Source organism: Cygnus atratus, chromosome 16 (genome assembly GCF_013377495.2).
Source record: "Cygnus atratus isolate AKBS03 ecotype Queensland, Australia chromosome 16, CAtr_DNAZoo_HiC_assembly, whole genome shotgun sequence".
NCBI classification, from domain to species: Eukaryota; Metazoa; Chordata; class Aves; order Anseriformes; family Anatidae; genus Cygnus; species Cygnus atratus.
Window position 1 is genome coordinate 8,768,229 of NC_066377.1, and position 24,908 is coordinate 8,793,136.

General features: G+C 48.0%; 1 protein-coding gene across 8 annotated transcripts; it reads left to right on the top strand.

Annotated features, from left to right (window-relative positions):
• Positions 1–357: 357 nt before the first annotated feature.
• On the top strand, positions 358–8,575 carry SPATA2 (spermatogenesis associated 2). Of its 8 annotated transcripts, XM_050714046.1 has the most exons (5): positions 519–619; positions 2,339–2,397; positions 2,556–2,698; positions 2,825–2,981; positions 4,742–8,575. In XM_050714046.1, exons 3-5 carry the CDS (start codon positions 2,664–2,666, stop codon positions 5,993–5,995), a joined length of 1,446 nt encoding a protein of 481 aa, XP_050570003.1. In that variant the 5' UTR covers positions 519–619; positions 2,339–2,397; positions 2,556–2,663; the 3' UTR covers positions 5,996–8,575. The 8 variants fall into 8 exon arrangements, with proteins under 8 accessions (XP_050570001.1, XP_035404311.1, XP_050569997.1 ...); XM_050714044.1 differs by lacking the exons at positions 519–619; positions 2,339–2,397 and adding an exon at positions 358–461 and having other exon boundaries at positions 4,742–8,560; XM_050714039.1 differs by lacking the exon at positions 519–619 and adding an exon at positions 409–461 and having other exon boundaries at positions 2,556–2,981; positions 4,742–8,542.
• Positions 8,576–24,908: the final 16,333 nt, after the last annotated feature.

Below are 24,908 nucleotides of genomic sequence, written 5' to 3' on the forward strand. Positions count from 1 at the left end.
CGGGGGGCGGGGCCGAGACGGGCGGGGTTAGGCGAGGAGGCGGTCGGTTGCTAGGGGCGTGGCCGGTTGCCAGGGGGCGTGGTCTAACCACGTGGGCGCGGGCAGTTGCCAGGGGCGAGGTCGGTCGCTACGGGTGTGGCCTGTTGCTAGGGGCGGGGCCCGTTGCTAGGGGCCCGCCCCGCCTCCCGCCTCCCCGCCCGCCCCGCCGCATGACGTCACCCGCCGGAAGTCCCCTCACAGCGGGAGGCGGGGCTTCCCTCCCCCGCCATCCGCTTCCGGGGCGCTCCCCCGCCGTGGGCCGGGCCGGGCCGGGCCGTGCCTGGGCTGCCCCAGCCGCCGCCCGCAGCCGCACGGCGCCGGAAGCCGCCGGGGGCGGCCCCGCGTCTGCTTCCGGGTCACGGCGCGCTTCCGGCAGAGCGGCGGCGGAGCGGAGCGGAGCGGCGAGGGACGGGCCCGGCGCGGTGCGTGAGGGGGCGGCGGGGGCGGGCCTGGCCCTGAGGGGGCCGCGCTGAGGGGCGGGGGCGGCGTCGCGGCGGTGAGGGCGGCCGGGGCCCCGCTGGGCGCTGCTCCGGGCCTCTGTGCCGCGCGGGGTCCGAGCGGTTGGGGTTCTCGGGTCCCGGTGAGCTGAATTCCTCCTCAGCCGTTTGGCGAGGGCCCGCCGCGTGCCGGTGTGCGGGGGACAAGGGCCTGCCCTGCGCCCCCTCCCGCGCGCAGCGCTGAGGCGGGGCCGCGCAGCCCGGGCCCCGCTGCCGCTCCTCTCGGGGGGGGGGGGGGGGGGGGGCTCGGACCCGGCAGCGCGGCGGCCCCGTCGCGCCCGTCCCAGGCCCCGAGCAGGTCGCCGCTGGCGCTGAGGCTTTCCGTCAGGAATTCCCAGCGAAGCGCCCGTTGCTGTACCCGCTCCGCCAGCCGCCGCCTTGGGAGCGCTGCGTTGGTCCCTGGCGGCCCCGTAACCGCGCGCGGGCCGCCTCGGCCGAGCGTGTGACGCTGCCTGCGGACGCTCGCCGCCTGGGCCGCCGTGCCTCGCCTCTCGGCCGCGTGAGCTCTGGCACGCGTGCAGCGAGCGCGGCAGGGCTGGGGCTGGCAGCGCCGCTGAAGGTCACGGTTCACGGGGTCTCGCTAAGTCCCTTCCTTCCCCGCGGGGACTTTCCTCGCCCTGAGGTCTCCGGCGCACGAGCAGGCGCTGCCGCCGAGTAGTCGTTAACGTTGGAGATGGCAGAATTGTAACGTTGAATCTAGCTCCTTGCCAGCACCAGATCCCTGCTTACCCTCGGGGTGTGTTAGCGGTGTGCCGGACGAGGCTTTTTCCCTGAAGCTCTCTCGTAGAGCTCTTCTTGCTAAGTAGCAGAAATGTGGTTGGTTTTGTCCACAGACCTCATCTTGTACGATCTCAGGAGGAAAGAGCTAGGAGAGAGAGAGAGAGAACTGCTCGTGGAGAGCGCTGAACTAACTTCAACTTCTGTCCCTTGTGCTCTCCCTCTTGGTTCACGGTCGGGAAGTGCTAGGTTGTGCTTGTTTAACAGTGAAAGCCTGTGGTCTGCTTTTTAACCTCAGGGTTTTCGGGTAGTTGAGAGTCTGCTGGCCTGCCCCTTACCTGCCTTTGGGACGGCAGTGCGGAGAGGCTCGTTTGGGCGCCAGCTTCTTCTGTGTAGTACGGGAGCCCAGTAAGGTGAAGAAGCAACTGGACCTGCAAACAGAAGCCTGTGTGGTGTTGAAGCAGGAATGGCTTTGCTCTGTTGTGATAAAACAGCTGAAAACAGCAGTTGTAGCTCTTTGTTGAAAAGACTGCAAACTTTGCACCTGCTAGCGCCCAGCTGAAGCTTCGGCTGCACTTCAGTGCTCGGGGCAGCGCGTTCTGTAGGGTGGCCACAAAGCACTCGGCGCAGGGATGGCCCGGGCGTGCCATCAGGTGGATGAGCAGCAGTCAAAAGCCTAGAAAATGGTAGAAATAAAAAGGCGAAGTGTATTAATCTGCTCGGTCTGTGGGCTGTCCTGCGCTACTAGGGGAAAAAAAAAACAAACAGATGCTTTCCCAATATGAGCAAAATGAAACTTTGTGGGATTTTTTAATCTCTCTATTGCTGTGCAGGGCAAAAAAAAAAACCAAACTGATTAAAATCAGGTTTGCGTAAGTTGTTTGAACTGTGAAAGGGTGAGGTCAAACGAGAGAAGTCCTAAAACAAACGAACCAACAGAAAACCCTCGTTTTTTCCTCTCAGTCCTTTGCTGTGAGTTACTTTTGCCTTGTCTCCCTAGCCCAAGGAATCTTCAAGCCGGACACGCGCCTACACGGACTTCCTTTCATCAGACGTTGATTTAGGTTTATTGTGCTCTGTTTTAGGCAGATGACTGGAAAAAGCAGTAGCGAATGCCAGGGAGAAGCAGGACATCAGCCTTCCTGTAGGTGCCTGCGCTTTTTCAGAGACCTGGAGAGGCTGTTTCGGGAGCTCCTGCTCTGCAAACCGTTTTATAGAGTCCTGTGAAGCAAATAGATGCTGGGGACATCTGGGATTTATGCAACGGTGATGACTTGTCTTTGTTTTCAATTTCTGTTCCAGAGGAGTTGCTGTTACTGAGGATTCTTAATGCCAGATAACCAGCCCACTGCCGAACAACCATGAGAGAGACGAGGTAGCTTCCCGGGCGTGAGACAAAAACTGATTTCAATGGATACAAAATATAAAGACGATTTATTTAGGAAGTATGTACAGTTCCATGAGTGCAAACTGAGTGTCTCTGACAACAAGCAGCGTCCTATTAACGATGAGTATTTGCGAGTGGCAGCGTCCGCCTTATTTTGCCTTCCCAAAATTGATCCCTTTTATAGATTCCGGTTGATAAAATTTTATGAGATGGCTGAAAACTCACTGAGAGCTCTGAAATCCTCAAGTTTACATTCTCTCCATAATGCGTTCAGCATGCTCGAGACAGTTGGAATCAATCTCTTTCTTTATCCCTGGAAAAAGGAGTTCAAAAACATTAAGGTAAGACTTTTTTTTTTTGTGGCAGTAGTGAGAACACGATTTATTTTTCTTTTTTAAAACATTTCATGCGTTTCCCTTAAGATGACTCTTTCCTGCACGTTAGGCTGATGTAAGTATGTGACCATACGTAGAGCTGGTAAACAGGAGCTGTAAGAAAGGTAAAATGCAAAGTTTGTACTGGTGAGGCTGTCCCGACAGCAAAGTACGAGCTCTGTCTGCATTTTTAAAGTAATTATAAAACAGAAGAGGAGCTTATTTTAAGGTTTTTGCTCACCTGTCCTGTTACTGTCCCTAACATCTACTCAGAGATGCTTTTGCTGGGGTGAGTGGTTAAGTTGTGTTTAAGCTCACCCATAGTTTTGGTTCGGTGTTGCAGCAGCTATTAATGTACCATAAGCACTAACAATCAGTGCAGGCTTTCAAGTGGACGCTTTGCTGGGGTTCCTGTGTGTTGCCTGTCAGTTCTCAATTAAGGAAATTTTGATTTTAATGCGCTGTCAAATCATTCATCTATGCCAGGACCTCACAGTGAAGCGTAGGAACTCGTGCGTTGCTCGGCTCAACGGCTGGAAGTCAGCTACGAGTTCTCTGCTGACGATTTTCTGTTTTATCTTCTGCCTGTCCTTACATTCTTACTCAAAGCTGCTGCAGCATTTCCATGACGGATGCTGCAGGTGACTTGAACGTTTGAGGCTTGAAAGTTGGATAAAAACATTTTTGGTTTATTTTAGTCTTTTGCAGGTTGTGTGCACCAGTGATGGGTATTTTTGCTTTTTTCTTAAGACGCTTTTGCAATTTGGCAGAGGATTTGAACGTTAGTGGTGCATTTCATAGATCCATAGAATGGTTTGGGTTGGAAGGGACGTTAAAGACTCTCTGGTTCCAACCCCTGCAGTGGGCAGGGATGTTTGAGAGTCGTCTCTCTCCCAAGAGAAGGCTGTTCCTTTCTTCGCTGTATCCGTGTCGCTGTGCTTAAGTTCTGGCCTTTTTGGTGCTGGCTGGTCCAGCCAGGGTATGTCTTGACGCACTGCTGCTGCTGGCTTCGGTTGTGCTTTATGGATCCGGTAGCTGTTCTTTGCAAAGACACGATGGCCAGGCTATTCCTCCCTGTGACCCAAACCAACTCCAGCTGTTAACGGCGTACCTCAGGTGTGGCAGGTGCTAAGGGAACTTCGGCTTGTGCAAACTCCTCTCCGTTTTTGGGCTTTTTTAGTGGAAACTCTTGACCTGATACTAGATTAAAGAAAACAGGCACTGGAGTTGCATAGTAATTATACACCCGCAGACACCCCCACGCAGAAAAGTGCATCTGAGTATATTTAAACCTGGATCGAAGAGGGCTGCGGTGCTCTTGCAGGAATGCCGAGCTCTTGTTATCTTCAGCTGTCGCCTGCCCAGGGGGAATACATTAAATCTCTGCCTTTTGGCTTTTATGCTAGACTTCTAAACAGAGAGCTTCCTGGTACGTATAAGAGTTAATGTACAGGATAGCGAATTAAATCGGCAAGGAGGACATTATGCTAATCAGGCTTTCAGCTTGAACGAAAGTTCTCCTACTCTGAATTTGCCTCATGCAGAATTTCCATCTGCTGAACAGGAGGGATGCAGAAACGGAGTTCGCCTTGCCATGGGAGATGCATGTGTTCTCTGTCATCGTTCTGTTTAATTCTGTAGTATCTGTCACTGAACTATCTGAACATCTCGTCCGCAGAATTTGTAACCTAGTGTTCCTTTTATTCTCCCCCCCCCCACCTCCTTAGACCTACACTGGACCCTTTGTTTATTATGTGAAGTCTGCTCTAACTGAAGATGATGTAAGGCAGATTCTGAACTACATGGGCTATGTCCAAGAACTGGGAACAACGTATAAGCTCAAAGAGCAGGTTGATGCCATTCAAGTGAAAATGGTTTCATTTGAGCTCTTTTTGGCCAAAGTGGAATGTGAGCAGCTTCTTGAGATTCATTTGCAAGTGAAGGATGAAGGCTACTCAGAGATCGATGTCATAAACGAACGAAAAAACAGCAATGAAGATGTTAGAGGCTGCTCGGAAGCCATGAAGCGGCGTGCAGAGTGCAAGGAAAACTTGAACACCTCCATGGCACGCATGGTGCTTCAGAAGTCAGCAAGCGAACGGGCCTCTAAAGATTACTTCAAGCCGAAGGTGAGCAAGCCTTCTAAATCAGTAGACACATACGATAATTACTGGGAAAATAAGAAACCGCCTTTGATGAGCTCTTTGAGTCTCAGGAAAGAACCAATTCTAGTCGATGCGGAAGATGACATTAAGGACGAAATCATCCGTCCGTCACCCTCTCTCCTGACAATGTCAAGCTCCCCACATGCATGTTCCGATGAATTCTTGCCAACTTCGTCTCATCACAACGGCATGTTAAGAACAAATGTCCCTTACAGCTCCTATTTTTCTGCTCAAGAGGACTTAGATTTATATACCGACCCCGATTCGAGAAGTATGTTAAATTTTAAAAGACAAGAAGCTATTAAGCCTGATGTCTGGCTGCTAAAAAACGATGCCAACCCTGTTTACCACAAACGCGCCCATCTAGCCAAAGAGACAGCTTCCATCAAGTGCCAAAACTGTGGTGTACCTTGTGGCACGTCTGTTTGCCAAAAGTGTGACAATCTGTTCAACTCTAGGCAGGATTATCCAGCAGTGAAACAGAGCACCTACTCCATCAAACCGGTTCCAAACGACGGCTTGTCTCCTGCATCTGCGTTAAGAGAGAAATCTCAGTACACGTCACAGACTCAGAGTCAGGAGAGGGCTTCTCAGTTCGGTTCGAAATCCAAATCTTCAGGCACCTCACGCTGTGGCTTTTGTAACCGATCCGGAGCTGCAAACACTTGCACGTTTTGTTCAAAAGTCTCATGTGACACTTGCCTCAGTGCTTACTATTACGATCCCTGCTGTAGAAAAAGCGAGCTTCACAGGTTCATGCCTAACAATCAGTTAAACTATAAGTCGGCCCAGCTGTCCCACGTAGTTTATAGATAGACTCGATCGGTCTGATTTGCAGGGGAAGGAAAAGGGGAGGGGAAAGGGCTATCACAACTCACGTTCTGACTCCGCTGATGAGAAAAAAGCACTGACCTCTTACAGAAATGACATGCCCAAATATTTGGAACCATGGTTCAGTGATCGGGTGCCAGTTCTTGATTTTTGTGGCTTACCAAATGCTGCAGATACATTAGATTTCATGCTGCTATAATTTAGGTAACTCCTAAATAAATCATCGTTCCTTCTCAATTGAAATGGGGGAGAAGAGCACATTTTTCTTTAAAACTTGGCAGCTGTTGCATTTTAGAAAAGTGACATCACACCTTTCACACCATTTTAGTCATCTCCTTGCCCAAAGGAAACCATGCGAGGCTCTAAGAAATAAGATTCTCGTTTTCTGGGGGTGATGAAACTACTGCCGGTTTTTGGTAAAGTATGACTTTAAAATGTGCGAGAAATATGTGAATGGCTTGTTTTGCCAACAAGGACTATTTTTCAAAGTGTGTCTGCATTTCTTGATCTCCGAAATGCAAACACCACAGCATCTCTTCTTTTCATCTTCATGTTTCTTCCTTCTCCCCTTATGTCCCGGTTGTTTATCTCAAGCTTATATAATCCGAACAATATGTGCTTTATTTTCTAGTGTTGCCAATATCATCCTGGTTTTTACTGTGTGGTATTTTAAAAAAGGTGAACCTGTGCTCATGTCACTTAAATTATGCCTAGAGTGTCGTCCTTCCAGATGAGTACCGATTTTCTTCACTTTCTGTTGCACATGTATTAAGTACTGTTCTTTGTACTGTAAATAGGTAATTTGGAAACAGTTTATTTTTAATAAATATTTAATATGTTGAGTTTTTAAAAGTGGTAAAATCATTATAACTATGAAGTCTCTCTGGGTTATTTGTTCAGGTGGCGTTTTGTTTTTACTTGTACTGTATTTCACAGCTTGTTACGGTCACTGTGGCCGACTGATGTTATTGGCTCTGATCAATTTTTTTTTTAATCTAACATTTTTTTTCCTTCTGATAAGGTTGCCACTAAATTAGGTGGAGTCTTGTCTAAGAACTGCAAGATTTTGGTTCTCAGTGCACGCTTTTTCTTTGTGGTTATGGGAATTGTAAGTATCAATGTTATGCTTGTGTCCAAATTCACTGCAAAGTCTGTCGTGTAGTCCAGCAAGTAAAGCACTGGCCTGGTTAAAAATCAGAGCTCATTTGTGAATCCTGTTAAAGTAAACCTAACAATTATGGATGTGAATCAGATAAGAGTATTTATCTGTATTATTGTAGCACATAGGAACCCTAGCTGAGAACCAGGACTCCATTGTGCTAGACTCTGTACAGTTTGACCCCCCCAAACAACACCCAGTTATGAATAGGCTTTAGTTTTTTTCTTTACAGAAAATCCACAACAATCCTTCTAACTTCTTTTATTCAAGCTAGCTAGTTAGAACAAACTATCAGGCAACCTAATCTGATGTGCAGAATTAAATGTGTTTAAAGTATCTGTATAAAAAAAAAAACAAACTCTAGCTGAATTGTAAACTATGTAGTCCACTTTGCACTAAAATAATTCACTTAGGGTTTTTTTTAAACACTGTTAGAGTCTAGGCTTCTAAACTTTAAATGTTCATTGATCCCTGTGTGACAGAGACATGCATGAATGGTCTTTTTTTCTTGATTTTTGGGGGTGGGGGGAGGGCTTGAGGTAGGTTTAGGGGGAACTATATAGGCTAATGTTGTAAAATAGCTAAAATAATTTTAGCCATAAATGGGTCTCAGAAGTATTATGGAAAATAAGGTGAAACCTGAGTCTTACAGGGGGCTGAGAACAATAAGTCACTGTACAGTTTGCACTAAGAAACAAAGCGAATGGTGTGTGTTTAGCAATCAGGGAAATTTCTGAATCAAGCGACTGCAACTGAACATAATGTTCTAGGCAAGCATTGCCTTGCTGACCCTGAAGGTTGGGGGTAAATATTGTTTAGGTGAATGATTTTAAGGTTTTCAAATTCTTGTATGTTTTTTTATAAATACATATATATATATATAAATATAACACAAATGTAGATACATCGTGTATATAATGAGGAATTTAAGAACAATTTTACTATTAAAATTCAGTCTAGGGGTGGTTTTCATTTCAGTGGTTATTTTTTGTTCACCTTCTGAAGTGTCATGCCTGTATGGCTGTTCTGCAGTGTATCTTCTAGTTCACTAGTTCAGTTTCCATATGGCTACTCACACTACAGTGAATAACTAAAACTGTGATGCCACGTAATTTTTACAGTGACTATAGCAGGGACTAGACTTGCTTTGGAAAAGAAAAGTCCTGTGTATATATGTCATGGAATACTGTATTACAAAACTGTGTTGAATTGAAGTGATACCATGCTCTATTTTTGTGTATCTTACTGTATGAGGTTGCTGTGATTGATACAGTAAAATATATATGCTAATTGAAAATGCAGGTGTTTTGCATCTGATTTGTTAAAACTAATTTATGTTTTGAAGGAATTTAAAAATAAAGAGGCCTTTAAGAAAAGGCTTAACTTTTCTTAAAGTTGAGTGCATGTAGCTGTCTGTTTCACAACTGTGTTCTGCATGCGGAAGTGAGGTGGTGCACAGAGGTAATCTTGGGGGCCAAATGGGCAAGTGTGTCTGTATCGTGAGCCTCAGCTGTGTGAAATGAGATGGACTGCCTGCAGAACGCAAAGCTTTTTTAAAAAAGGTTTATTTTTGAGCCTTAGCAGCATGCCTCTTGTTCCCTAAGAGCACGTAAGCCAATATGTCAGCAATCTGCAGCAGTCAGACTAATGTGGGGCAGCGAGCAGGTTTCACATGCCATGTGAAGCTAACCTACATTGATTTCCAGCCTTGACTCTCGATGTCACATGCAAGTTTTCTAACTAGCTTCCTGACGCAAGCTGTACCTCACGGAAGATGCGATACTGCTGCTGTACTTTTTGGCACTTGAGCTAGACCTCCTGCCTCCTCTTTCATCCTGCTGCCTCCTCTTTCATCCTGCTACCTCCGGAGCAGGATAATTTCTCAAATTCCAAGCTAGATTACTTTGTCTTTTGTTCTTCGTGTTAAAAGCATGTCAGCTGAATGTCAGGTGAACGCTTAAGACGCCTCGAGCTCCATTTACACAAGTCTGCTAATCTTGCAATCTGTTGAGGTTACTGGCAGTATCAGATGTTTATAAAAATCAAGCTCCAGATAACTGCAGCATTACTGCAGGAAGTCTTACACCTCTGTGCTTCTTGCGGTAATGCACTGCTGGTGCATATAAAACAAGATGATGCTGACATGGTCTGACATTTCCAATGACGGACCTGGGTGTCTGCTCTGTCTTTTGCTCTGAACAGAAGTTTAAAGGTTCTGTACATTGTCAAGTAGCTTAAACTTGACGGTTTGAGCCAGCAGCTCTTTAAACTTTTCTTTTTCTGGACAGTGACTTTGGATTCCAAGCTGTTAGTATGTGTTTCTAATTATGCTGCAGCATCTTTTTAGGGAAATAGATTCTCCTTTCTAGCATTTGTTTAGAAAGGGGAGATAATCTGAGTACTGTGTTAATTGCAATGACTGAGAGAAAAGCAGAAGGTGACTACAAATTAAGATGCTGATGTACCTGGTTTGGGCTCTAATTGAGTTAGTACTTCTTTGAAGTCAGTGGGAGTTAATTAGGTCTCTTAGCACAGCCATTGCTATCTAAGCAGCGAGTGCAGCTACAAATGTTCCTGGTTGTTATTTGTGAAGGAGATTCCATGCTTCCTTCTGAAAATGATGGGATGTGGTCATATTAGTCTGAAGAGTCTGTAAGCATGTAAACGTCTTAGATCTCTTGTATAAAATTCAGTAAAATTGGGCATTGTGGTTACTTTTCATTACTTTTTTTCTCCAGTTGATAATATACCTCTAGAAAATATTTTATATGACTTGTCTTGCCAGTCTGAAAGTGAACGGGCTAGGAATCAGTAATTAAAGAAGCTTTCTGTACTCCTACACCCCTGCTGCAAATACCACGGAGGGCAACCTTCTGCATCGAGCTACCGCGTCGAATGAGCAGACTTAGGGCATCAGACCTTCTGCAGCGCCTAGGAAGGCAAAAGGTTACAATGTGCGATATGGCAGCAGCTCTCTCAGCTCTACAATCCTGCAGACCTGCCGCACAATTGAAGCTCTTCCATCTGAGGAGAGGTGTAGGAGAGCCAGAGAGCAGCTGCTTTGTTTGACAGGCTTGCTGCACAGATTTCAATGTGCTAATGTGTGGAAAGCCAGGCTGTTCCTCCCAGCACCCAAAGCTCTGCGCGCTGAAAATATCTTCGCATATTTTGTGCTGTGTAATGGGCCCCTGGTTCAGAGAGGGATCTAGAGCCCTGCTACAGCAGCACCTGCGCAGCGGGCGGGGATGTCGGTGCTGGTGGGCAGCTACTGCAGCCGCAGACGGGGCTGGAGTCCCAAAAGGCAATTGCAGCACCCAGCTGCCAGGTGAGCAGTAGGAGCAGTTGACCTGTAACCAGGGATTTAGAGCACGTAGCAGTGCCCAAAGTAGAGCGATCCTTTATTTTCTTTATTTTTACCCCTCTGGCTCTGCCCTGCTGCTTTCACAGTGTGAGATAACCTGTGGGAGCTCTGGCTGTGTGGTGTTGGTTGTTTGGGGAACAGCAGCCTTGCTGCCCTGACCTCTGCAAAGGAAGGTGATCCATGGGAGTCCCTGCAAGCAGGGGAGATGCTGCCTTGCTGGGAGAGAATGGGGTGCTGCCACTTGGTTTCTGCTTTCCCACCACAGTAGTGGAGGCAGAGGGGCTCTGACAGTCCTCCTGCCGCTAAGCATCTCCCAAAGTTGCCTGTGCTTAAAGCCAGGCGTGGACTTGTACTGAACTCGGGAAGGCTTGGTGCAGAAAGAGGTGGGCAGGTGGAAATGTTCCAGAAAAAAATGAAGCAACCTGCTCTGATTTCTTCCCCCCCCCCCCGCCTCAGTATCAAGAAGAAATTTCTCTTCCAACTTGCAGAATCTGGGCAGCACTGAAGTCATTTTGCAGGGAACTTGAGATGAGGTTAAAGGTGGGTTTAGTTACTAATATTTCTTTTTGGTGGGATCCTTTCTTAATGCTGCAGATCCCGAATGCGGGTGGCGATGGTCGTGGTGCTTCGCTTCATAGTGGTTCACGCTTTGAGATGAGGATGTGAACTGCTTTCTGACCTGGGTAAATACCACCCGTGTGTTTTTCTTCTCTTACACAGGGCTTTTAGTTAATTCCACGCCGAGCAATTCCTTGCCTTGAAGACAACGTCGAAGCTCCAAGCAATGTAGGATCAGACCTGCAGTAGTGTGTGGCTGACAACTTGCCTGTGGCAGCTGCTTGTGCTGTTGTGGGTGTGGGGCTGTCATGCTTCCTGCTTTAGAAATCATTCTCATGATAGTCATACTGCTCTGAGATTTTTCATCATCAACCTGCTTTAAAAAAAGAAAAAGAAAAACCAACCCACAACTGCTCATCAACTCCTTAGCGAAAAATACTGCTTTCCCCCAGAGTGCGTAGAATCTGCTTTGTAGCTTTATGTGCAACACGCTCTAATTAAACCGCTTTACCCAAAATTTTCGGAGACCAGCAATTTATCTCTAAAGCCTAGCCCATGCTGGTGAGCTGCTGTCACCTAGGCAGTGATTGTTGCATGTCTCCCCATCGCTGCACGCGTGGAAATCCTGCCCTGCTGTTTGCCTTCCAATTAGGCAAGACTGAGCTTCTGTAGTGACCTCGTTGTGGATCCCTGCCAGCAGCCTGTGCAAACCCCAAACCCTAATAAATTAACTGGTAATCAGAACAGAGGCTACCAACCGGCAAGTCTAAAAAGGAGCTGCCTGTTTGCATGCCTTGGTGCGGTTGTACAAATTGGTGTATTCGTGGTGAGCCTGCCCACAAGGCGGCTCTGTGATGGAGGGGGGAGGCCCCTTCTGCTCCTGTGTGGCCGTCCCCAGCACCCCGAGAGCCAGGGGTGTGTGGTCCCAGAGCGGGGCCACAGGAGCACGTAGGAACTTAGTGACGATGCGAATCTGTGTGGTCCCTTAAAGGGTAGAGGGGAAACTTGCTGGGCACCCGCATCAGGTCTCCTCTGCTTTCCTCGGTGGAGCATAGCTGGGTGGGGATGCTGAATGCAACCCTTGGAGAAGGATATGTAACTATTCCTCAGCACTTCCTGACAGTGCTTTGCCTGCGTGGCTGGGATGTGTAGGCTGGGTTGTCTACCTCTGAAGCATGGGGTGTTTGTTTGGCTAGGGGTTTTGGACGAGTATTTGGTTGTGCAGCACTGTCTGTTGCAATTACATGGGGAGGGTGTGTTGTGACCCCGAAGAGTGCTGGAGGGAATCTGCAGAGAGCTGCTGGCCGCTCTCTGTGCCTGGCACGCCGAAGCAGGAGGGTGGCTGTACAGACTTACCGGCCACGGCTTGATTCGGTGGCAGAAGCAGAAGGGGACAAGGATGCCATCTGCCACGTCACCTGTCCAAACCCCGTCTCGTCAGGCTGTGTTGCTGGGGTTAGCCGTAGCCCTTTCTGTCCTGAGCAGGCAGCTCGGCTCTGCTGCGAAACACCTCCTGGAGAGCTCGGGCTCCGTGGGGAAAAGCCGCTGGAGGTGGCTCGTTCCCCGGCCCTGGGGCAGGCAATGAGGGGAGAACGCCATACCCAGCACTTTGCTGTGTGCATGGGTCCTGGGCCTGAAATACAGACCTGTTCTGGCATCTTTTCGCACAGTGTTAGATGAGAAGATACATCCTTCTGTCTGTTACAAGCCTGGTTTACGAGCTGGCTTTGGGCCATCTCAGCAGAAAGCAGTGGGCTGCCTGCATATGCTCTGCCTCTGCTATTCAGGGGAGAGCGGGGAGAGGGGCTTTGTTCCCCGCGCTGCGCCTCCCGTCCAGGAGAAACCAAGTCCCTCTTAGGCCAGCTACCGTTACGTCTTTCATGTGATTAATTCTCTTACTCTCCAGACCTTAATCACAGAAGACTCCCCGAGGGGTGTTCCTGGTGCCAGGAGGGGAAGCGAGCGTGCGTGCCTGCTGTGCTCCGCTCTGCTGCCAAGCGGCGAGGAGCAGCCATAGGTGGCACTCCGGGACTGGGGACGGACGGTGCCCGGCCCTGCTGCCACCGAGGGCATTGCACCGCCGAGCCCGACCCAGGGGAGCAGAGCCCATTTGTATCTGTAATGGCTTCTGCAACGAATGCACCCTGAGCAGCAGGTGAGGGCAGAAACGAAGTTCAATGTCACAGGAATTCTGTTCTCTGCTACAGAGGCTTTTACAGCCAGTGCTTTAACGTGGGTGGTTTGTGTTGATTAGGTTTTAAGGAAACCGTTCATACCTCCTTCCAGGGGATGTTTACTTGCTGTCTGCCAAGGCTTTCCAGGCCCTAAGGACAGGTACTGGGAGCACGGTGCCCTCCAGTGCCCACGGTACAGCCTGTAGCTGCAGAGATGCAAAATCGGGACTTCGCCACCAGGAACTCTTTCTGCTAGGAACGATCAGACCAAGCGTTTCTTGTTTTAGTACAGCTGCAGGGTATGATTACTGTATTTTGTTCCTTGCCTCTTCCTCAGTTTGTAGTCTCAGGGCAGGATATGGGCAGTTTTCAGTGCTTGATTTAAAAATCCTCTTTTTCTTTTCATTGTACTTCATGCTGCTTTTCAACAGGCCCAAAGCCTCTCGGCAAAATGACTTGCTGAGCTCAAGTAGGGTGAAGCTGCTTACATCTTGGGAGCGAATGCCGGTTTGATGCTGATTTGATCCTGTTTTTCCTGCCTGCAGCTTATCACTCAAACTCTCCAGTGAAGGACTTTATTTCTTCAGTCAAATATTTTCCATATGACTAGCTAAGAGCTAGAGGCAGTGATTTTTTTCTGTCACTGCTTGGCACTGTGGATTTTCTCTTCAGAAATTGTATGGCCATCTGAAAAGTAGTCTTAAAAACAAGCACTGCATTTGTTCAGTGACAGGAGAAAATGAAGATACAGGGTATTTTTATTTCCACAGCACTTAAAATTTGTCTTTTTTTTTTTTCCCCACAACAAAGCTCAGAGTCAAAGAGAGGTTTATTCATCATCAACAGACACCTTCCCTGTCACTGAAAGTCATGTCCCAGTTTCTCTGTTCGTACTCTGTGGAACGTGGTGCTTCTGCAAAGCACCAGCCTCGCTGCCGGGGATGGCCAGATTTCATCCGCCTCCCCCAGGGGCTGCAGCTGAAAGGCTTCTCCTGCTGCACAAACGTCGTGACACCCAGCAGCTCTACCCCAGAAGAGGCTTCAGGAAGGGGAGACGTGCTTCCCGGTCTGTTCAGACTACATCTCCCATCCTCAGCAGGCAAAGCACTTTGAGTGGTTTTGTGATTAGGGAAAGTTGTTGGCTAGAAACCGAACTGAGACACCAAACTAGCTTATGCACTCATCGCCGAGGCACTATATTTACTATGTTTTAATCACGGTGGAAAAGGTTTTATATTGAAAACAAAACCAGCACCAGAATCTTCATGCTGGTTTTATGCTAGTGGAGCACCTTTACCTGCAATGTGTTTAAACCTGATTTGTCCAACAGGGGTAGGAACCGAGGGTACGGAATTAATACTAGATAAAAACCCAGGTGTGAAAGGCTCATTAAAACCTATCAACCCATAGTGTAAGGAAACGTGGGAAAGAAAGAACACCAAAGTCAAAGAGCTGTAGGAATAGTGAGATAAGGGGAGAAAGTTATTGCCCTGGCAGGCCTTTAGAGAGAAGCAGAAAAAATTGGTTTAAAAACTGAACCAGATAACAAAGTGGTATCTAATGGCTCCACATGCAAAAGTGACTTTTCCTTTGAAATAATACAGTTTCAGATTCTAATGCAGAAGGCAAGGTAATAACAAAGGCTGTTGATAGATTTCAAAGGGAATATTAATTAAGAACAATTTGGAAGTCTGGCCAAAGATCTATTTAAATTGAAGCATTTCTGCTGGAAATTCATCTGTCATGTGTTTTCCTAAAATAAAATAACTTGGTAAAGCGCTGAGTTTGGGTGTGTTCAAAGTAGCCTTTGAACATCAGAAAAAAAAAATAATCAAAGGAACTCAACTCCAGAGCGTGAAATGTCCAGGCTGTGCCGCTGCCCAGCCTTTGTGGCCCTCAAAGGAGAGGGGAGAAGGTGGTGGGGGTATCCGTGTGTGATATGTGGCTGGGAAGGAGGAAGACAACAATAACCATTTTTCTGGTTACATGTCTGCCTCATGCTTGGATTTCGTGTTATGTAGCAGCTTTTGTCAGCTGCTATTTGTTGTTCCTCCAGTGTCACTTAGAGCTCTGTTTGATTTATGCCAGCTAAGGATATTTACCACCTCATTGCCACTACAGAGGTTGCGTTTCTTGCCAGGTCATTTCACGCATGTAGACTCTCTTACAAACCCATGGAACGTAGATCTCCACGTGCTTCCATTTGCATGTGGTGCTGTTTGCTTGGTTTGTCATGTGGCCATGAGGTGCTAGCAAACTGGAGCACGATATCCAGCATCCTGGTGCAACTGAGACCCACGTCCCCCTGGTGACGTCTGGAAGAGCTAAAATATTGAGAAAATGAGCCTTTGGAGTTGCTAATGGAACAGGGAGCCTTACAGAATAGTTTGGTGAAGTGACAGGCCGAAGAGGATTTTTGAATACTACACTTTTCCTTTCCTGGACCCAAAGCAAATTCCTAAAGCCTTACAGTGTGCTGATCTCTGCTGTTCTGTGAGGAAAAGCAGGCAGGTGCGTGGCGTAAAGGAGGCACCACGAAGACCACAAGGAATCGCTGAGCTAGGAAGTACTCTTTGATCGCAGCACATCTATTCCCTTTGAGATCACTTCATGAAACGCAGACCCTTCACGCCACCCCCACAGCTCAGCCCTTATGGAATATGGTATGAAATGCTGTGCTGTGAGCTGGAGGAGTTTCCTCAGTTACGTTTAAAAGACTGTCAGCTATCCCCATTGTGACTGGGCTATCTGCAGCTTCCTGGGCGCGTGTATCTTGGGTTCTGAGCTGCTCGGAGCACTGCCTGCTTAGCTGCGAGTTTGTGCCCTTTGCTTTCCAGGCTGCTACCTGATCCTAGGAAGGTCGCCCCAAGGCACGTGCTGACCCTTGGCTCCGCGTCAGAGTCTCCTCCAGGACCTTCAGCACGCTCCTCCACACGTGTCTGCACCGCTCCCCTCTGCCTCAGCCTCTTCACTTCTGTTTAACTGCTGAGAACCTCAATGGCAGGGGGTGAGATGAGCTCTTCGAGGCCAGGGAAGGTGGACAGGGAGGGAGCCCCCTGGTTACTGCACCGGCTGCTTCCCCTGGCGGGGTTGGCAGTGGGTAGGATCCAGCCCCCAGTGTACTGGGGACACCGTGGCATCCTGCCCGTGCTGGGAGGCTGAGCAGGGCCGGTCTGGGGAGAGGGGCTTGGAAGCTGGGGGTTAAACTCCAGGCAGCTGCACTTTAAGTAGCAGGCAGCATTCGAAGCACAGCGGCCAAGTGGGATGTGAGAAGCCAGAACACGCAGGCACCAGGAATTGTGGGTGGCACCAAAGAGCCGAATACAAGAACAGAAGCATATTTTAATATATATTTCCATTACAGGCACAAGCACAATTTGTGAGGGGGGCAAATGCATCTCAAGAGCAACATATGTGTTATCGCATGCCTCCAGCTAAGTATACAAGCAGGGATTAATGTCTATTTAACATAAAGCTAAAAGCTTGCTGTGCAGATGGTGGGAAGTTGGGCAACAGCGTGTGCAGCTCATAGCACAGATCTATCTTAAATAAATGCCATCACCTAGCGTTGTTTCTTACACGATGTTACCCACCGAATCCATCCGTAACCCACTCGCAGAGCTGCCAAGCTGCCCGTTCAGCGCAGGCGGGCTGGGGAGGTGACAGGGCAGCGAGTCCGACCTCAGCGCGTCTCAGTGAGGTCGCAGTGACAGTAATGAGAGACGAGGACACAAAGCAACAGGAGGAATGAGATTGCTCTGATAAGATTTAGCCGTGCTGGCTGACTTCTAACCAATGTTGCAGGACTCTCCCCCCGCCTTGTGACGGTGCCGTGAGGAGGGGCACGCAGGCAGCGGTGACACAGGCAGCTGCAGGACACCAAGCACAGCATGGACGGGTGGGATTAGCAGGTACACAGCATGCCTGGGAGGTACCAGGGGAAAAGTGTGACTGGCATGCTGAGAAGCTCATTGTGTGAAGATTTCAGAGCCGTGCACGGACAGGTAACAGGTGGACTCCTGTACCACACTGCCTGCATAATAAATACTATTAATGCCATTTGCAGGCAGGGAAACAGGCCCAGTGAAATGACATGATTTAACAAAGGTGAGAGCACTGAAACTGGAAGTACATCCTTCCAGGTTCATTTCAATAGTATGATGTACTGTGGCTGTTTTGGGGCGTCCCTGCTCTAGCCGAATAATAAAGCTAAAACTTTCTGCCTGCCACTTGCTTGCCACTTCTTTAAAATTACCAGTGGCAGACCTGAGTGAAATGTCCCTGTGCTGGTGGCTTTAGGGTTTCATGTTCCTGGAGCAGTCTGCAGTCAAGTCCTGTTGCTGTTACCCATCTTTTTGGGTACTTACCAGTAAATGGGTTTAATTTCAGGGTTTGCACAAGGGGCTAATGGCCACCTCTGACGATGAAAGGTTTTATCTCTAGTACAAGGAAGCACAGTGAGGACTTGTACTGATCTAACTCTTCACCTGAGTAATGGCCAGCAAAGCTTCCTATCACCCCGTGAGCACTGTCACTGCTGCACAGTGAAGGTAACAAGACAGACTTTCAGTCACTTGCCTGAAGTTACAAAACAATTTAGTAGCAGAGCTTGGAGTTCACAGACCTCCTGTTCCTGTGCTTGTGTTTGATGAGATCTGTAGCTTGCTGTACAATGGGCAGGACAATACAGAAAGCAGCTGGGAGAGAGGTCTCTGTCAAGGAAAAAGAGTTCCCAATGCAGGACGAAGAATGCTGGAAAAAGCGTTTGTCCAATAGTTCTGTGAAGGTGGCAAATGTTAGAGGGAATTGGAGTGCAACTTGTAGCTCTGGAATTATGAGGGAAATCAATGTCAAGGCAATGATTTTATGTTTGTATAGCTTCAAAAATGAAAACTCCACCTTGGCTTTGGCTGGTCTAATCTCTGTGGGCTTCTGTCCCTCAAAAAGCAAACAACTTCTTACTGCCCTTTGAGACAGGATGCTTTAAGGATGCAATTAATCCAGAGACTGGAAGAGACACCCAGGAGCTGGGACTTTGGGTGGTCTAAACCCACCCTCTCCTACTGGCTATGTCACTAGCCCATTGCCAGCTGTTTTCTTCATGTTTGATCAATATGGGCATTTACTTTGTTTGTTTGCACCTTAGGAACAGTATGTGAGTAGGTAAATGATTATTTAGAGTGGTATATTTAGTCTCACATGGCCTTTTTGCATATATGATGTGCTGACAAAGGAGCAAGCCCTCCCAAGAATCGCTATTTCGTCTGCTGCCACATAAAGCTTCTCCCCATTAGCTCAAACAGATTTGGGTGGCAGTGAGGAGAGTTGTGCTGATGGCTGCGTACAAAGAACATGAAACAAGGGCAAAAGTGAGTCGTTAGCAGAGACATTTTGCAAGGTTCACCCTTTGGTTGTGATGCTGCGCAGTGTTGTGCTGTGTACGTTATTGGCAGCACAGGTAAGCGTGCCTATCTGCACATCAAGGCCCTTCTGCCCCACCCGTGGCTGTTCCTCAAGCTCAAAATAGAGCTGTCTCTTAGGGAACTCCCCTTCTTGCAGCCGCCAGTGCTGGCCTGCGAGCTGGAGATAGTGTTTGCATCTGGTACTGAGCCTTTTGCTGCTCGCAGATATCCTCAGTATCAGACACAGCTGTTTGGACAGTTCTCTGAGTCATTAATCCAGGCAAACGTTGAGATAGTTTCCTCACAATTGTCTCTGTGCTGCCTTGTCCCATGAATACACCCACTGGCTAATGTTTCACCCGGCTGCAGGACGAGGCTGCTTTCAGCTCCCTGGTGATGCAAGACGTGTAGCATTCGGCCTGGGCAGCACAACAGGCTGGCTCGTGCTCCTCGTGACTGCCCGTGTCCTGGCCGTGAGACCTTTCCGAGAGGCTGTGCTATTTCTGGTCGCCCTCAGATTTGCAGCTGTCTCCTCTTTCGCACAGAGGTTGAATTTCCACCTCCTGGGAGGTGCTGCAGTGGCCTCTCCGTGCTGCCAGCTCTGGCACATTCACCCTGCCCCAGGCTCCTGCCCCACAGGCGGGCGGCTGTGGGATGACACCTCCAAGCACTCCTTTCCCTGTCCCGCTGCAAACTGGATGTACAAGAGAGAAAAGTATTTCCATCCTCTTTGTATGACGTTGAGCAACGTGCTTCCAAATCTCTGCACACGTGTTGTCATTGATCCATGTTTCTGAGGACAGCTCTGCCATCTGCATGCAAACAACTGAGGGTCTTCCAGGCTTCGCTGCCCCCTAGGTTGCAGCTGGGCTCCATGTTCATGCTGTGGAACATGTTCCCAGTCTGTATCTGTCACTGTTAGTTAATGAAAAAACTAAACGTCGCTTCTCTTGCAGGCTCCTCTAATGGTGCAATTTTAATTTGCATGTTACTGACTGATTTTCTGTGTAGGCTATGATAAATAAAAATTAAATATTCAGAACAGCTCCCCAGGCAGTGAACCCAACACGTTTTGCCAATTTAAACTTAGCCTCAGAACACCCTATTTCTCCTGAGAGAGAAGCTGAAGCAACTAGAGGTGACCAAGGAAGCAGAGTCCCAATGCTGGGAGCAAATCTGCTGCATCTCTCTCTGCTGCCAGCACAGGGGCACTGGGCTTCGTCCCCTCTGGTCCAGGTAACACCTGAGTGTGCCAGGGGCTGGTCTGAGTTACCAAGGGCATTCATCAAAATCTCTGGAAAATCTAGCTGCAGTGCTTGAAGGCAAAATCATCCACAGCTGCCTGCTCAGCACGTCTGCCGGGCTTGAACGTCGCTGCAATGGAGACTGCCGAAAGCAGCATGCTCCTGTGTGTCGGCCCCTCCAGGACAGAGCCTCACGTTTGGTTGTAAACTTGTTAGCTGAAACACCCAACCTTGTGGTGCGATGGTTCGAGTGTGGTAGAAGTTCTTCCCTCTTGGCTTTGTGGCGAGTGGCTTCTCATTTGGGAGTTTTCTGTAAGACTTGGCACCTAAAAGTCATTGGAATGAAAATGGAATGTTTCACCGGGTACTTAGATGTGGCCCTGCTGCTGGGGTACGTGCAAATGGTGCTTATACACTGTTATCGACTCCTGACATCACATCAGTGCTCAGTGCATTAAAAGATGTTAACGTGTAACTCAACTTTATGCTGAAGGGGAATGATTTTGCTGCTCAACACCTTATTTGATTTGCTGCTCAATCCCTCAGTTTCTGACATCCCTGGATGCACATGTTGCTCTTAAATAAGGAGAGGTGAAGCAAGCAGAGGTAGCGAGTGTTGGACACCTCCAATGGATAGCTGATCCATGCAAAAGCAATGCTTCCATTTTTGGGGATAACTGCTGGGTTATTCTTCCAGAGACCAATGTCATAGAAACAAGTACATGGAAGCATGACTGCAGCCCCCCCAGCAAGGTACAGAGGTGGTCTGTGCCAGGCGGTTGGTGGGGGCTGCAGTGACCCTGCAGGCTGCTACATCTGCCAGAGCAATAACCCTCAGCGCTCAGCTCCGGGGCCAAGGAGATTATTAGGGATGAATTAAATGCCATTACTAATCAGTAACAGCACTCGAAAAATTCTGTAATCCCTGGAGGTCTGTGGATTTCAAGATAGTTTCGGTCTAATGATTGACTGCAACGACATACAGTCCTTCCTGCCTCTTAGCCAGCCAGTGCCTTAACAATGACAAGCACTCACAGAGCAGTACTGGATAACCTCACCTAATTCTGAAATAAAACATTTGTACCACCAAAGCACTGAAATCCAATAAATTCACAAATTACCTCCCAGCCACAGTGCTGTAAAAGTCCTAAATGGAAATCTGAACTCGGTCACCCCTTTGCTTCTTAAAAACAGGATAGATAAATACATGGGAAGAACCAATAACAGTCTGGCAGTGTAGGAGGTCTGTGCAATGAACCTGGCACTTGGTGCTTCAGAGATGGATCAGTAACACGGAGAACTCTAATAGCATTTTTATATAGCTGAAGCAGCTTGCGGATGCGTGTAGCACATCCACAGAGCTTTCTGTTCAAAAGGCAGAAGCCAAAATCCCAGCCTTGGCCATCAAAGCAACCATCACGGACTGGATGGGCTGCTTAATTCGTTCTCTGAGCAGCACGGCGCATAAAGGAACCTGCCTGGCTATGGTCAACCCTGCCACCAGCTGCCAGCCCGACATGTCATGGGTTGCAGGCTGGGCTCTCCGCTGCCAAATGGCGGGTGCTCGCGCTCTCCCGAGGGCTATCTTGAGCCTCTGCTGAATTCCCCACTGAGTCTATTTCCAAATTTTTAAGAATTATTCTGTGTTGCATACTTAAAATAGCACGCAGGTGCAGCTGGCCTGGGGGGAAGCCACCAAATGAGGAGTGGGTGCAGGCGGTGTCCCTGAGGGGCCAGCACTGGGCCTGAGGCCTAGAAGCGCCCTACAAGTGGGTGCCTCCTGCACTGCAACAGGGGGCTGTGTTCTGACCCTGTATAGTCACGACAACTCCATTTTACTCCATTTTACCATTTGTCCATGGCTTTTGATGGACAAAGAGCAAGCTGTGAGGAAGGGGATAGAAATTTGAGCTTTAGGGGCGAGGTGCACAGTTCGTGCTGTTGTCTTAGGGATGCTGGTTTAGTTCGACCTGTCTGTGGTCATGCAGGTGGGCCGGACTTTTGTGTTGTTGAGGAAATTAATGGTTTATTAAAAATTCTTATTTAATTTAATACCAGATGTTTCACAAAGCACTGTTACAAACATCTCTGTGCGACTGCTTAGCAAAATCCAGTCTGATAGTGCAGAGTCCTTCCATTCTTCAGTTTGAGAATACATGCTTAGTGAAGTTTGGATTTTGGACCAACTTTATGTAACCATTTAAATATTTATCATATTAATAGCACCTTACAATAACTCCAGAAGCGTTCTTCTACTTCCTGTGTACAAACAGTGTCTTTTTACACACAGCAGCAGTCTGGGAAGATGGATGGCAGCTCCCGGTTTGATTGTCAGTTAGATGTTTGTGCTCTGTTTGACAGATAGTATTTTCACGGTGATTTACTCTTCCTCATAATTAGATATAACAATTAGAATATCTTATGTTTTGCACTGGAATTTTCTTCTAATGATTCCGAAGCTGGATGGTTTCTCAGACACCTGTTCCAGGCAAAGCAAGAAAGGAATTAACCCTCCACCACACCAATCTGATTCTTTATTCTTTTTCTTTTCCTTTTTTCCCTTAAACCATTTGAGTCTCCTGGCACTGGGAAACCTCCACTGTTTCCCCAGCATATTCCCTATCCCCAGTCAATGTTTGTCATCTTATCTTTCAATGTCCTTACAGATCTGAGCAGCTGGCTTGGTATCTTTTGCTGGGTGGCAGAATCCGAGCTCCTTTGTCTCTGAAAATAGATGCTCTGCCATGTCCCTTCGATACCCCAAGGAATGTTTTTTTCAATAAATGTAAACACCATCAATGCAAATAATGGCCAGAGATGGGAGAAACACACAGAGGACTGAGCACCTGACAGCACTGGCTGTGTATCCTCTTGTCCTTGGCTCCTTAAAAACAGCTTTCCCAGCTCACTGTGGCAAAGCACATGCTGCAGTACAGGTACGAGTTCCCAGTCAGGGACTGTGGGCAGTGCTGAGAGTCAGGGTTGTTATGCGGAAGGGAGGCATGGCTGCGTGTCTATTTTCTGCATATGGTGATTACACAAGTAAATTAGCTGTAAACACACATCTCCATAATGAATATTTGTGTGTCAAAAGTCACAGTTTGCATGGAAAAGGTTGCAGTATTTGCACATACAAATTAGGTGCAGAATTATATAGTTTAAATGACTAAACACCCTGGTATGCTTACAAATTCTTGCAGTCAGTGTCTTTCAACATAGGGATGAAACCACAATGAAAGAAGTCCGACCGCAGACAGACTGGTGGTTCCTAAAGTCTTATCTTCTTATCTCCAACACTATCAGTGTTGTGCAGCCAGCATTCTGATGGGGTGCTCCCAGGGAAGGGTCCTGTATCTGGTGGTGAGCTGGTAGTTAAAAGAGGGTTATGAGCTTCAGGTTGCTTCCCATCTGGACTTCAGAAATGCAAAGCTGAGGTGGGCAAGGACACAGCACTCTGAAACCTCTGATGGGAACAGCTGGGCTGCACCAGCACTTCTTTACGTGGTGCAAAGGTGATACCCATGTCCTCGCTGTGCCAGCTGGGGAGCAGGAGAGCCGGGTGCATGCGGGGAGCAGCAGCCTGCCCAGAGGAGGCTGCCTGAGCAAGCAGCAGTCAGTATAACATTTCAGTGGTGCAGCTGCAGCACAGGGCAACTTTCATAAACTTTGTCACTCAGACAGAGCTGGCTGAAAGCTTTAGGAGGTGAGCCATGTTGTATGTTGGCTGTAACACAGCTTATTGGCTTCCTCTGGGCAGGCAAATGCGGTACATGCACACACCTGGGTGTTCAAGTGCATAGGTGTTTTCTTCCCCCACCAGTCTTCCTTGGCTGAAGGTGAGTGCAGATTTTGAAGAGCTGTGGTAATTTGATATCTGTTGTTTGTTTCCCTTTTCAAGTTCTTTACAAGGAAAATGACTCACAAGGTTTATTTGTTTGAAAAGTGAAATCAGCAGTGCTGGCTGCTGGGTCTGGAGGCCAGTGGTGTCACAGAAGAGATCCTGCCTGCCCTGCAACCTCTGTCTGGCTCAGCAGTGGGCCCTGTGCTCACTCTCATTGCCCTGAGCTTTCTACAATTATGCTGCATTCTGTGTTCGTATGCTTAAAAGCATAAATGTTTAATTACTCGAAGAGGCTTGTTTGTTTTGATAATCACAGGCTTACAAAAGAACGTAGAGGAAGTATCTTCCAGCAGGAAAGCTCTTTGCTTTTCATAGAAGGGGAGGATTAAACAGGCATTTAGTGAGTTAAACCCTGGTCTCTTTTTGAAGTGTAGCTGGAACCAAGACCCTAAATTAGTGGGATCAGCTGTGCAAAGCCTTCTCAGCTGGTGCAAATGGGCTCCGATGGATCAGGAGCAAAACTAAGGCTTGAGTACCTACAGCCTCAAGACTTAACACAAGGTAGTTCTCTTTGGGATATGACAGAAGAGTACTAAAAATCCCTTCTCTTTAGCCTTAGTCTGTGGCAAATGGGACAGAGAAGGAGAGACAGAGAAAAATGAAACAGGATTACAGTTCCAGCTCTATGATTAATGTGGGTGTTGAGAGGGGAATGGGACTCTGAACTATGTGCCTAATCGCAGGCTGTGACCTGCCTGGCCAGTCCTCTCCACTTTAAATGCTCCTTGTTGGCAGCCAAGGATATCAATTCTGGGACAGGTGACACTGTGTAGGTTTGACATAGCTCGTCTCCTGTTGGCTTTGTAACGCTTCCAGCATCTCTGGTAACTTTCTGTCAATTGGGCTCCTGTTCCTTTGGAGGGCTGATAGCTCAAATATTCTTCTTTTCCCTTTCTCTTTGCTTTTCCTTTTCCCTTTTCTATTTCAAGGGGAAAAGAGGAAGAGGGAGCTTAAAAACCAAAATTGGATGCTTGAGATAACAATGGTTATACTGAAGTCTCTAGGATTCGCAGCAAATAATAGGCTTTTAGTCAATCTTGATTTCTAGAAATCAACCTCTTGGTTAAATCCCAGATCAAAAGTACTCAAGACTTGTTCT

Excerpts from the sequence above, each read along its gene's own strand:
- SPATA2 (XM_035548418.2), top strand. The coding sequence starts at position 2,664 with ATGGATACAAAATATAAAGACGATTTATTTAGGAAGTATGTACAGTTC. Across the intron at positions 2,982-4,741 it reads AGGAGTTCAAAAACATTAAG|ACCTACACTGGACCCTTTGT; the intron begins GTAAGACTTTTT and ends CCACCTCCTTAG.